Source organism: Mchenga conophoros, linkage group LG1, assembly GCF_057382185.1.
Source record: "Mchenga conophoros isolate Kocher_MC1m ecotype Shallow Benthic linkage group LG1, M_conophoros_male_GT1.1, whole genome shotgun sequence".
Taxonomy (NCBI): Eukaryota; Metazoa; Chordata; class Actinopteri; order Cichliformes; family Cichlidae; genus Mchenga; species Mchenga conophoros.
Window position 1 is genome coordinate 2,760,901 of NC_140526.1, and position 14,041 is coordinate 2,774,941.

The 14,041-nt window shown below is 42.6% G+C and overlaps 1 protein-coding gene across 1 annotated transcript; it reads right to left on the reverse strand.

The window, feature by feature from the left end:
* Positions 1–199: 199 nt before the first annotated feature.
* gtf2a2 (general transcription factor IIA, 2) lies at positions 200–2,578 on the reverse strand. The gene is made up of 4 exons (XM_085278493.1): positions 2,389–2,578; positions 1,196–1,300; positions 953–1,110; positions 200–401 (listed from the first exon to the last, which is right to left on the reverse strand). Coding segments are annotated over exons 1-4 (336 nt in total). The 5' UTR covers positions 2,461–2,578; the 3' UTR covers positions 200–400.
* Between the last annotated feature and the right edge of the window lie 11,463 nt (positions 2,579–14,041).

The following is a 14,041-nucleotide window of genomic DNA, read 5'->3' on the forward strand; positions in this document are numbered from 1 at the left end:
CTTGGTTTAAGGTTTTTAAATTCTCGCAAATCTGAAATTTTTCTTGTAAATTTGAGCTTTTTCTCACAAATTTGAGGGGGGGGATTTGTTTTTCTTTTGAATTTAAAGCTCAGAATATCAACCCCCACCCCACCTCTTTTTTTAAAACCTTTGTCCGTCATGATACCTGATGGAACAGAAGAGCTCGAATGCTCAGAGGTTCTTTGTGTTTTAAATAAAGTTTTTATTCATGACTCAGTAATCACAACAAACTGAACAAAAACTTCCGTAAACAATAAAAAACAAAGCAAACTGCCGCACACACCCACACAGGTGACCGCTGTAATAAATTATATGTACAGTCCAGGTCCATCCGGGACTTTGTCCCACAGAGGAACTCCCAGAGAGCCGGCCGCCCAAATCTAAAGAGAAGAAAAGACGACATTAACGACGAATAACACCGGCACAGAAGAAGAAAATGTGAGAATCTGCTGGAGCAACTTTATGTTGACTGCATCTTTATGCTGTGGTATCAGCATCTACTTTCACAAATCAGATCTTAAAGCCTTTTTTACTTATTAAACAGCATATTTATCTGTGGATTTTATTGTGAAAGGTCAAGGTAGGAAGTAGCTGCACTTCTGCATGTGTGTAAATGAAGAGACAGCAAAGTGTTTTTGAACGTTAAAACACGCACGCTGAGATAAAGGATTATTCTGAACAATCATGCAAAGCTCCTCTCAGAGTCCAAGCATTAAAAAAAGGAATAAAGCTGAAGCACAAAAACACAGAACGTCTGCCGCAGAGCACGAGGAGCTCGTCCCTGCTGCTGCGTCGTGTCGGCAGAAAATGTTTTAATGAACAAAAACGATTTTGGTACAATTGATTTTTAAGAGCTGCACTCAAATAAAGTAAACAAGGAGGGCCGATTCTGATGGACATGCGCACGTGTGTGTGTGTGTGTTGTACTTGCCATTTATCAGTTTTGTTGTGGGTCGACTCGCTCTTTCCATCACAGGCGACAATCTTGACCTTGTCGACCTTCACGAGCTCGGTGACCTCTCTGAACTCAACGTCATTCAGAACGAACGTCCACACGTTGTCGCAGAACCTGTATGTGTTCAGAGATCCCTGAGAGGTGGAGACAGAGACAGAGGCGGGGTTGGATGATTTTTTTTTTAGGAGGCGGAGCTTGAGAAAATACAGATGGACTCACCCTGAAATTGACCCTGTTGCGGACTCGGTTGGCGAGCGCTGTGTTGATGGCTTTATCGAACTGGAGGAGGACCTGAAGAGCGAGCTGAGGAGTTATCTGCTGAGTCTGAACACACACACACACATTTATTAGTTTAAATTTAAGATTTTTAAATAATAAACAGCTCAAAGAAATGGTGGGAACACGCGATCATTGTAGTAAAACACAAAGTCAGGTGAACATTCGAAGAAGAAACCACTGAATCTATTTCACCTGCACAGGTGCAAATGAAATGAGATGAACTCGAGGGCAACAACAAGACAACACTCACAAACAGGAATGTTGTAACAGCTGATGGCACACGGAACAAAAACAGAGAATTACTTTTGTTTGTGTAGTTACTCTCCTAATTTTATACCCAGTTCCTAAAATTATAGCCCAGCAGACCGGTGGGTGTGCTGCCACCATCTGGTAGAACTCGGTACAACAGTGAAGTGCAGCCATTCAAACTTGTGTTGGCATCTTTGCCAACACGAATTGTTTTTGAACTAAAGTCTTAACGCTTTGTTAGTTCTAAAAGGTTTAAGACTTTTTTGAAACAAGACTTTACAGAAAAATCAGAAGCACAATTTACATTTTCAAGACAATTTTTTTCTGAAGTGATTTAAACAGATGTGCTGTACTCAGGTCATCTGCCACTTTGCACTAAAGTGGTTTGGTCTTTGAGCACACAGGACTTTCCTCTGCCTCTGGAGGGAGCACTGATTGGTCTACGTGTAGTTAAAGAGTCAGATGTTTCCTCGTATTTCTCACCACCTGAAGAACAAACTATACTCTCCCACAGTGCGGCACACCTGAGAGGGCGAGTGTCAGAGCATGATGTGAGGTTCAGACGTGAAAAAGAAGCGTCAACTCGTTTAATTAAAAGGCTTTCTCACCCTTGAACCAGGTAAACAGAACCTTCATCACTGTTACAGAACAGTAACTTGTACGTCTGTGAACTTTGACCTCCCCGCTTTTATTCATCCCCTACAGCTCACACCTGCAAAATTGTAACCCCTCTCTGGTAAAAACTTGATTTTTTTGCTTGTTTTCTGGAGTCTGAAACATGGTACAGCTAGCAGGCTACTGTTAGCTCATCCGGCTAACAGGCTAGCGGGGAGCTGAATGCCACCAACTGGCAGCACTGGCTCCGTGTCCGCGGGCAGTGTTACCTGTATAAGCTCGTCCAGACTCTCCTGCAGGCTGTTTCCCAGCGTCGTGTTCCTGTACAGCTGATACGCCATTATGGAAACTCCGAATGAGCGAAAACCAGCAGCGAACTATCCTCCAAACACAGGACGAGCAAACGGAGCTAACTGCTTCCCTCCACAACAACAGCCTGAAGGACCACAAGCTAAAAAGCTAACAACACACTTCCGCTAAGATTTTTCGAAATAATTGTCATTCTGACTACGTAAAATAATTTATGCTTTTAAAATATCAAGTTGTTAGTCGTTGACATTTTAATTTAATATTTTAAATTCATTTTATTAATTTAGTTCAAAAGGTATTTTGAATATGTCAACAAATTTACTTTTATTAGTTTATAATCAATAAAATATTTCCTTTATGATTTTGTTAAAAGTTATGTATATAATTTAAGTAATTTTTATTATTTGTTTAAATATTTTATTAAACATTTTCATCTATTTTTAATATTTTAAGAGATTGTGTTACTTTATTCGCCTTTTTAAAAAATAATTTCATGTTATTATGTTACAGTATTTTCAGGACTTCCGACGAGTGGATGTGATGATGTTGTGTTTTTGTCAATACTCATGTTTGCTCAGAAAGGATTTTTTATTTTGGAGTTTTATTTTGGAGGTGGCCTCTTCCTAGTGTGTATTGCTTACTTGATGCAGAAAAAGTCTGTCTTTTTCCTTCGAGTTTTCGTCCTTTTAAAAAATGATTTCATCCACGTTCGATTTCTACTTTGTTTGTACCAGTTTTATAGGGTTTCTAGTTATTTTTCAGTTTTTTGCTCGTCTTGTTTTTAAAGTGAAGCTGATGAGATATCACAGCTGTGATTGTAATAGGAAGCACTAGATGGCAGCAAAGCTTCAAACTGTAGAAACACTAACCTTCCTCTGCAGCTCCTTCATTTAGGACAGCGGTTCCCAAACTGTTTTTGCTAGGCCCCCCTTTGTTTTACAAGAAAAATGTTGTCCCCCACCCCCCGGGCGCGCGCGCACGCACGCACAAACACATCCTCCAACCACACGCGCCCATTTTTTGCTCCATTGCGGTTTATTTCACAGCTCAAACATTTAGTAAACAATTAAGCAAATACAAGTAATCTGCAATAAATCACAGGCAGTAATAAAATAAACTTCTAACTCTTTCACGCTGCGTCCGCACCTACACGGGTATTTGTGAACACGCAGCTGTTTCGTCCACGTAAACGGCGAATCACCGAAAACGGAGATTTTTTTAACTCCTTTTTGCATTTATGTGTGGACGAGGAATACAGAGTTCTTCATGCAACGTCAAAGGTATGCGCCTTTTTCACGTCACGCTGTGGCCACATTATTGTTTACATGAGATGAATGGCAGATGGAGACAAACTACTGTTAATCTGACTGTCTGCAGGTTTTACACGCAGTTACTGTCCCTCCATTTAGAAAGGCAGAGGCGTCACGCTGTGATTATTTTATGTGTAGTTGGTTTTTTCCTGTGTAATAATATTCAACATTGCATCAATACATTTTTCAAAAAAAATGCCTCTCTGTGCAAAATGGGTTTAAAAACATAAACAGCTGTGGGATCCTGTTTGTCCGTGATTTGAACCGGGGGGACAAATCATGTCAGGATCAGCCTGATGTTATTTGTATCCCGCTGTGACTTTACTGTATAAAGAGCAAACATCTCCAAAATGTTACAACAAGTGTTTGTGAACTAAAGATCAAGAATGTGGGATCCTGTTTGTCCGTGATTTGAACAACCCAGCGCTGCTCCTGATGCAGGGAAAACCAATCCTGCAGGGAGACCTACCTCTGTACCTGTGCAGGTGAAGCCAAAGGGAAGATTTGCTTCACCATATTTTCTAGTCTTTGGCTTAGAATGAAGTTGGTTTGGAAACGTATTCAGCGATGCTTCATCTCCTGCTTTGCGTTTGTGTGGGCGCCCCAAAGCGTTTTTTTTTTTTTTCCCCTTTTCACACCGCCCCCCTGCAATGGCTGTTTGCCCCCCCAGGGGGCGGGCCCCAGACTTTGGGAAGCTTTGATTTATGAGTTTCTCTGTTATGTTGCCCTGAGACACTGGCCCCACCCATCAATGCCAGTGGAGGTGCTGGAGCCTATTCCAGCTGCCACAGAGTGAGAGGCAGCGTGTATCCTGGACAGGTCACAGGTCTGCAGCCTCTTGGTGTCAAATTGCAACCAAAGTAAAAAACTTTGTGAAAAGTGTGGAAAAAGCAGTGTGGCTTACCCCATCACTGCCCCTCCTGCCTCCGAGAGAGGAGGCACACAGCACTGCTGCAGTGCATCATGGGACCAACACCAAAGAGTGTGTGATCTGGAGACAGTGCATCAAACTGTTCTGAAATAATTTCTCACAGATGCCTCAGCAGTGTCGAATTATGACCTTTATTTACTTTTGTTCCTTTCCAGCGACTGCAGAGGCGTCTCGTATCTCCTTTAGCTCGCTCTTCATGTGGTCCAATCACAGCTGAGGACACCAGTGTGAGCGACGCCCACATTTAACCTGCAGGTGGAGGCCATCGTCGGCCTCAGCTGCTGTCACAGAGGAGGTTATGATGGGATGTCATCACTGAACAGATCTGTTTGGCCAGCCGTTCTAGTGACCTCTGACCTTGCTGCAGGTAAATGATAAAAATGGCGTGTTAATCTGGAGCCGTCTGTCGCTGCTCCAGATGATAACACATCAGGTTTCACGTACCCCTCACTGAGCATGCCCAGTGACTCCCACCCAGAACAGCTGAATAGGCTGGTCTCAGAGAAGGTAACGACCAAGATAAACAAGTTAGAGGAAGTACCTGATGATGTCAGCACAGGTGAGAGCTGCAAACAGCCACTGATGTCCGAGTCTGAGCCATCCCTTACCTCGCACTTCAAACAAATATGTAGAACTGATTTTTGTCATCCGATTAATTAAATCATTAAAACGTCTCAGTGATGCTGAACAACTACTTCATGCTTTATTACTTCTGGACCACAGTAATACATCATCAGCCTGTTCACTCTATACATATACATATTTTAATAATGATCTCGTCTGTGTGTGTTTATTTTGTAATGTTTATATTTTTCTTTAGTTTTTATTTTAATACTTTTGTGGTTTATTTTTCAGTATTTTGACAAATTTTATTTGAATCGCAGATATGAATTTTTTAGTGTAATTTAGGTAGTATTGTAGGAACCTCTTAATATCATTTAGCATATTTTTGGTCTTATTGTAATTTTGCATTTTATTTATTTTTATTTATTTATTTATTTTGCATACTCCTCCCATACTGACTTCTCTTCACTGGCTTCCTGTTAAATCCACAATTAAAGTTCAAAATCTTTCTCCTCACATACAAAGTCCTGAATGATCAGCTTCCACGTTCTCCTAAAACACCTGAACTGAAGGCAGCAGGACTCCTTCCTGGTTCCTGAAGATGCTCCACCTCTCACTCAGGTGTTCAGTTTTAAAAAGACTCAGGTGTTTTCTCTTAGGTGTAAAACCTGGGACCGATTGGTGAATGTGAAACATCTTCACAAACCAAAATCCCTTCGTTGTTGGGATGTTCTCTGTGACGTCACAGTCGTCTTACACAGCACTCGTGTGAGCAGCAATAAAACTGAAGTCAGTCACAGGATAGGAGACTCTTCCACAGAGGAAACGAGTCTGATCGTAGTCACTGCTTTGTCTCAATTGTTTCCATTACAGCAATGATTCCCATTGGGTCCCCCTAGTGGGCCACAGAGGTACTGCAGGTTGAAATCCTGCACAAGTATGTACAGATCCATTTTCATATAAATAGGAGATGGTTAGTTTGATATATATTAGATATTGCTCATTACTCTTGTGTACCAGTGGCAGATGGGTCGCACACTGACTTTAACAGCAGTAGTAGTTATTTAAAGCCAACAGCCTGTTTGGTTTATGTTTAAAGGAAATCTCTTCCTGTTCTGTTTCAGTTAGGGTGAAGATTTCAGATGCGTGGACCCCTGTGGGATTTTCTGGTCTTTAAGTTGTCCACAGTGCTCTTGACTTTGGAAATCTGTTCTCTATATTTGCTCTATCGACTTTAGGACAACAGAGAACTGTAGCACTTTGTAAAACTCTAATCTGGTAGAAAAATACAATAACAATAATGTATGATAGAGTGTCTGTTTGTTCATTTAATCCTTTGAGCTCGTGTTGTGTGTTTGTCATAGTTTCTGTCTCCTCCGTGTTGTCGCCTTCACTGAAGCGAATCAGCCTTCGCTCTCTGTCTGACCACACATGCGTCACATGGACGGAGACTTGACAGATGGTTCAGGTGGAGATTTAACAGCTGATAGTTTAATTGTGGAGCATTTGCTGTGGGTGCGAGGAGGTTAAACAGCTGATTAATGCGAGGCTAACAGCGAGCGGCTCCTGCAGTGGCTCCTCCGTCTCTCGCCGCTGTGATAATGAGCTCATTCGATATGCAGATTCGATCCCCAGAGGCCTCGTACAATTAATTGTTCTCGTTGACTCGAGTAATTGTTTGTTTGCAGGTTTAATTTGGAGATTTAGAAAGCGTCACATGACGAGCGCGAGCCGAGCTTGATGTAATGAGCGGCAGCTGATCTGTGACGTCATGTTATGGCCCAAATGATGGCCAGCGCGGTTCAGTTACAGCCTCAGCTGAGCTTTGGATCACATGTGTCACAAAGCAGGGGTGTGTCTACAAGGGGGGCAGTGGTGGCACCAGCCAAGCCATCAGACTCGGGTACTGTTAATCTTACAAAGTAGCTGAGTACATTTACTCAAGTACTTCTCTTAGGTTTAATGTTCTTGTACTTCAAGTATTTCTATGCTGCGTTCTGCTTTTATATACACCAGGTAATGAGGGAGAGGAAACAGGTGGGGGCACAGCTGGAACTAATGACAGAAGAGGGGCTGCTGTGATTTGGCACTTGATGAGACAAGGGAAGCAGAAATGAGAGACCAGAGACCATCAAAATAAAACAGGAAATGACTAACAGATATGACTAAATCTCATATCCCGATATAAAACATCTATCGTCCGATAACGATATAAATCACAAAAATGTAACATTTTCTGTAAATTCTGTGAATCTCGGGCAGCTGAAGTGTTTCCAGCTGGGCGTCGTGTATCTGGAGTCGAGTGTTTTACCGATGCATGAAACTACACATTTTTAGACGTTTTCTTTGCGGCGTGCTGCAGGGAACAGCCTGTTCTAACGTTTGAGTCTAAGGTTTATTTTTTAGCACCTGACGCCTCTTTTTTGCTTCTCATCGGTAAATAGTCTGCATACTATTTCACATGATTCAGTTTATTTTGAAAAGTCTCAACAGGATCTTGAGCTTTATTGTGAAAGGTTTATGTGGAAAATAAACAAGCAGACACGCGATGGTTTTACCATTGTTGTTGCTAACGACAACACATAAAAACAGGTGTTTGTCCGTCCATAGTGTGTGTGTGTGTGTGTGTGTGTGTGATCTGCTTTGCTAATAGTTTATTTGAAGGAAAGGCTGAATATCAGACATGGGAGAATCTGATGAATTGTAAATATGAAAATCATGAATACGTATATTTCTTCAGGAAAACAAAATAAACTACTGATAAAAAATATTTTCACTTGATATTTATTGTTAAAAGTTTAAAGAAATGTAACTAAATAATAAAATAAATAAAATGTGCTAAATCCACAAAAATAAACAGTAACAAATGATAATTATATTAATTGATGTTAAGTATATTAAAATGGATTTTAAAAAACTGCACTTTGTACTTGTTTTTGTTGCAAACTTCTGAAAGTACATTTACACTACAACACCATAACCTGAAAAGTAAATCCTGCCCAGAGACCGAGAGGTGCGCTGGCGGAGGCTCGACCCTCTGAGTGCGTCTTGTTCTCAGACCTGATTGGTCAGTAGGCGGTGATTTCATACCTGCCCTCTTATCTGGAAGATAACCCTGAACAGGAGGAAATACCACAGCATCTCCAGGCTCCACATGCTCAGTGTGAACCTGTGAAAAGGACAGGGCACCATGATTGGTCCTGCCAGATCAGGTGTTCTCAGGTGAATGCTAGTTAAGCTGCATGGCACTGGTCTGTGAGCACAGGTCCTATTAAAGGTCATCAAGCCCCAGTGCTACTCTCGTGAAGTCCCTGATAGCTCGATCAGACACATGCAGTGCTTCTCCTCTTCCTCCTCGCACAGATACCTGTCCTGCTAACAGCCCCTCTCCTGGTATCTCCTCCACACTGAGCCTGTGCTTGGAATCACAGCAACCTTACTGTGACGGCACATACAGATGTTTCATCCTGCATGAGCTGGACTACCTGTGACACAGTTACACACTGCCAGCTGCGAGGACACCAGCAAAAAGCAAAAGTAGAAGATCCATCAGGGCGATCGGAGTCGATGTCTCTCCGGTGCACCTGTGGTCACTTCAGTTTCCACTAAAGCAGGTGAAACGTTCTCAACGGAAGTGCATCCAAAACAACTCTGACTCCGAATTAAAAGAAAAAAACTTCTGAGTTTAAAATCAGATCATGAACACAGACAGTATCGATAGATTTTTAACAACTTTTCTAGAACAAAAATGTGTGGAGATCAAATAAAGATTTGCAGGTTAATAAGGATCCACATAAAGAGCTCTCACTTCAAAGGGAAGCTGGTTGTTGCTAAATCTGATTATGAATGTAATGTTCAGTATCCCAGGGCGTGTGTGTGTGTGTGTGTTAGTGGTCCAATATTTCCTCAGACAAAGGCAAACACTTTGTGGTCTGTGTCATTTTGGTGGCTTACTCCTTTAATCAGGCGGCGCTCTGATCTGGCAGAGCAAACATGGCTGCTCTAATTAACAGCATTAGTATTAATTAGCTCCCGGTAATCTGAAGTCAAACACACTGAACTGTGTCTGTGTTTGGTTTGTTCATGAGATTCATCCACACGCTGATTTCATTCACATAATATTTAATGACGAGTAAACGCCGCGATAGAGCGATTTACGTCAGGAAAATCAGAACAGACCACGAGCAGCGAACGCATCAGAAATTCTTCGACTCTTCCAGAGCAGCTTTGCATGATTCACAGTTCAAAATAAGCTTTCTTTATCTGACACTGGGTCACTCAGTTCATCTCTGTCTGAAACAAGCTGTTGTCTCTCGTGTCTTTAAGGTCATCCCCCCTTTAAAGCCTGATTGGCTGGTTTCCAGAAGCAGAAAACCAATCGACCAAACTGACCAATCAGCACGCGTTAACTGAAAATCAGCTTCACTTCCGACATGTTACTGATGTTTGACTGAACTAAAACAAAATGTGAAGACCTGACAATTTACCTCTTTGTGCAAAGTGAGGAAGTTTTTGTGCGTTCCTCACACGGACGGGGTCTCACGGGGTCTGAGGGTTCAAGGCTGGAGGTCTCCATCGGCGATGGTCCCCAGAGAGATGGTAATACAAGCACGTGTGTTTCCTGTGCCACAGCTGTCCCCAAAAAATTAATTACTGTGATCCAACTTTTTATAAAACGTGTCGCTTAATAAGAGCTGAGACATAATTAAATTTGCAGTCGAGTGACCTTGAGAGTTAAAACATAAAAACATGATGGATGGGTAGACCACACACACACACACACACACACACACACACACACACACACACACACACACACACACACACACACACAGAGAGAGAAAATATAGTATGAAATTATAAAAATGTCAAAATTAAAATATCTCCTTTATATTTATATTCTGACTGAGCGGCCCATGTAAAAACAGACACAGTGGAGAGGTCAAAGGTCACAGATGCTGAAAGTAAAATTTTGAAATTTTACTTCCTTCAAAAACCAAAAGAACAAATGTTACAGTTTAATAGGAGAGAAGCTTCCTGTTGAAGCATCAGAACTTGAATATGGTCATAAAATGACGATGAAGACTTTCAGTGAAATGCTGCTTCAGGTTGTTTTGGGACTTTTTTTTACCTTTTTAAAGGTTTCATCTTCACCTTTTTTTTGCTTTGCTCTGAGGTTTAAACCCATTTTCTAACTGGAATCGTGCGTTTTTCTTTGGAAAACAGTGCTTTCAGCATTCTGACATGATGAAATACCCTTTAACTATCCCTCAGTGTCTTCTTTGAGTTTGGTCGCCTAACAAACCGCAGCAAATTACATATTAACTTTCTTTTCCGCTGCTCTCTGGCTTTGTCTCATCGACTCGGCCGCTGTAAGTCATCTCTTCATACATGACGCGACCGACCTCCTCTCGGGGACTGTGTGAATGTAATCGGACCCATCGATCACAGTGAGACAGTGCGTTTGGAGTTAAATGGTCCTAAAGACTAATGACAGAGTGGGTCAAGTGTTCCTCCTAAAGTTGGATGAATTAATCTCCTCTGTCACTGCTCAGTCAGAGTTCAGCAGATAGAGCCATTATTCAGCTAAAATTCAATCACAGTTTTCCCGTGAAGTTCCCAGGCTGAGGGCAGCGACTTCTCCAGTTTAAACAGGAAATCCACACAGGAAGGAAGCTTAGATTTAAGGTTCACAGTCTGTTAGTTCAAATATTAACTGGTCTCTTCCTGTTAAAAGGGAATTCTTCCTCCACACCATCACCGAATGCTGTTCACAGCAATCTCTCTGTCTTCGAGACAGAAAGCAAAACAAATTGAACAACCAAACCGAAGCTGCTGCTTTTCCTTCTTCAGGTGACATGTTTCGTATCTCCTGAATACAGCTGCCTGCTACCTGCTCTACAGTTCTTGAACCTTTCTCTCCTGGTCTTACCTTCAACAGGTAACGTGCGGTCTACCTTCATGGCCCCGGGTCGTAGCATACAGTGCATATTGATGGATGATGATGCTCAGGGGTTTTTGAGGCCAGTGGCCAAGAGTATGAAGCTTTCTGGAGGTCAGTACATCTGTCAGGCGTGTCTGTCCGGTTCTTCAGTACTACGTCATTGGTTACTCGCTCTTTTCTCTACAGCAACAGATGGCAGCAAATGAGTTCTGCTGGTTCTTTGTGCACTGATTCAAAGGTTTCCTTTGCATAGGTCAGGAGTCCCCAACCCCCGGACTCCGGTCCAGAGCCGGAAACCATTTTCTCTTTCACTGTGTAGTTTGATATTTTATTCCTTCCAGCTGCTGTGGTTGACTTTTGAACAGGCGCGAGGGGGAGTTATGTGGGTCAGTAACTTTCTGGTCCACACTCCAAGCCAGCTAGTGGCGGTATTGCACCACCAACCACCATAAAAACAGCAAAGAAGAAGAAACTATGCGGGCCTTTCAACGGCTGTATCCCAATTCAGGGTCTGCAGCCTTAAAGGCCGCATTTTAAGGCCGATTACATCACAGCGACGCGACGAAGGCTGTCCCAATTCGAAGGCTGCTCGAAATGCGGCCCTCAAATGCGTCCTTCATTTCCCTGAATTTTAAGGATGTGGCGGTGTAGACTTCGTGGCCCAACATATCCCACAATTCATAGCGCGGCGGTGGGTGTGGATAATTTTGCTGCAGACGGCAGAAGCGGAGCGGCGAAGAGTAAACTGTGAAAAGTAAGGACTGAATATTATGTCACTTATTTATGTGCAAATGTTTAATAACGAAGAACATTAAACATTCCTGTTGGCCACATGTCGGCAAAGTCATGTGACATTAGTGACGTTTGTACTAACTTGGTTTTAAAGCCTTTACTTTAAAATATACGCCGTTCAATAGCTGAGCTTAATCTTACAGAGAATGATCAAAGCTCATGTAGAAACAAACAAATGAACACAAGATTTTCTCCTTCATTTCTGTCAAACACAGCTGTATGACACGTTTCCAGCTGTTAGTATCATGGTTGCTAGGCAACCTGGGCAGCGCGACGGACGCTAGACCGTCCCATTTCATAAGCCTCGCACTTCCGGCCTCAGCGGTCTTTGAGTACGCGGCCCTTGAGGACCGTTAAGGCTGCAGACCCTGAATTGGGATACAGCCAGCGTGGGTCGCTAAGTTACTAGCTTGGGACCTTTGCACTGGGAGGTCTGCACTTTGGACCACTGCAGCAGCTCCATTCTTGTTTTTCCAGCCATTCTTTTGGAGATTTGTTGCTGTTGTCCTGCTGAGGACCCAGTTTGGTCCAATTCAATTCAATTTTATTTATATAGCGCCAAATCACAACAAAAGTCACCTCAAGGCACTTTATATTGGACAGTAGATACAGAGAAAAACCCAACAATCATATGACCCCCTATGAGCAATATCTCACCCTGGGTCAACACACCTGAATCAAATGATTAGTTCATTACCAGGCTTCTGGAGAACTTCAAGACATGTTGAGGAGGTCATTTAGCCATTTAAATCACCTGTGTTGGACCAAGGACACATCTAAAACCTGCAGGACACCGGCCCTCGAGGCCTGGAGTTGGACACCTGTGCTGTAGAGTCTGAGTTTGAGCTGTTGGCTTTTTTGTTGTGTCTCAGCGTCTTCCAAAACACCGTCCAAAAACCAGGGGGTGGTTATGTCGCTTTAAAATCTAATATATGGTGATGCGCCTTGACAAGCTGTCAGAAGCTGGCCAATCTAAAGAGAGCGGACTTTTAGTGAGGAGGATATTAAAGCGATTAACGGCTTGTTTCAGATATAGCCAACCATTTTAGGGTAAATAGGGATTATTTTGAAGTGCGATTCATACAAAGCTACTCTAATGAAGTCTGAGATAAAAAGAGCTGTCTGTTAAAGAGCACAGAGATCCGTTTAAATCTGTGAGATGGTAACTCAAACCTTCTGCTCACATTCTTTAAATGTTTTTCTGACTACTCTAAGAATCGCTCTTCCTGTCAAACAGTTGGAGACGTCTGGTTTTAGCTCCGACCTGTATTCAAACGGCTCTCAGGTAAATATCATCGGCAGTCAGGTTGTGATGATGGCAGAGACGGCCGCCTCGGTCACGCCTGTCGCGTTGAACGAGTGCTTTCATTGAACTGCAGCAGACGTGTGATCAGCTGGAGACGATCTGTCTCTATGTGAGGTGAGGCTCATCGTTCAGCAGACTGAAGGAAAACCCCGAGAGGAGCAGCTCGGATCCAGGAGGACTCGGCTTCAGCAGAGGCAGGAGAAACGTCTGAGCAGTCTGAGAAACATCCCTGAAGACTGAAGCAATCAGCTTCAGTGAGATTAAAGTCTTTGTAAAGGAGTAAGACAAGAAAGGAGGTGGGTCCAGATATCAATAAATATATGTATGAAGAGATTTTAAAATTCACAAGTTTGGGGGTCCTGCGCAGTATTATTTTTTTACCATGAAGACTGACCCCTGCAGCTGCTCTGCAACATATTAAAAATCCAACAAAAACAGAAGCAGCACAACATCTTTTATAAAGTTTAGATGTTTCTTTTGGGTTTTCCTTGTCCAAGGTGTGCAGTAGGAAACGCACTTTCTCCACATCTTTGAAAGGTTTGTTCCTGCCAGGCTGCACTGAGGGCTCAGCTTAGCGCCGGGCAGTTCATTGAAAACAAACTGACGTAATCTTACCTGCGTCAGTTCATTTCTTTGTTACTGAGTTCTGTTAATACTTCCCCTTCATATCGTCCCTTCAAACAAAGAACAGTTTGTGTCACGTGACTTGTTCCCGTGCAGCCAGTAACATGCACGTTTCTGTTGTTTGGACACATCTTTGGATTTA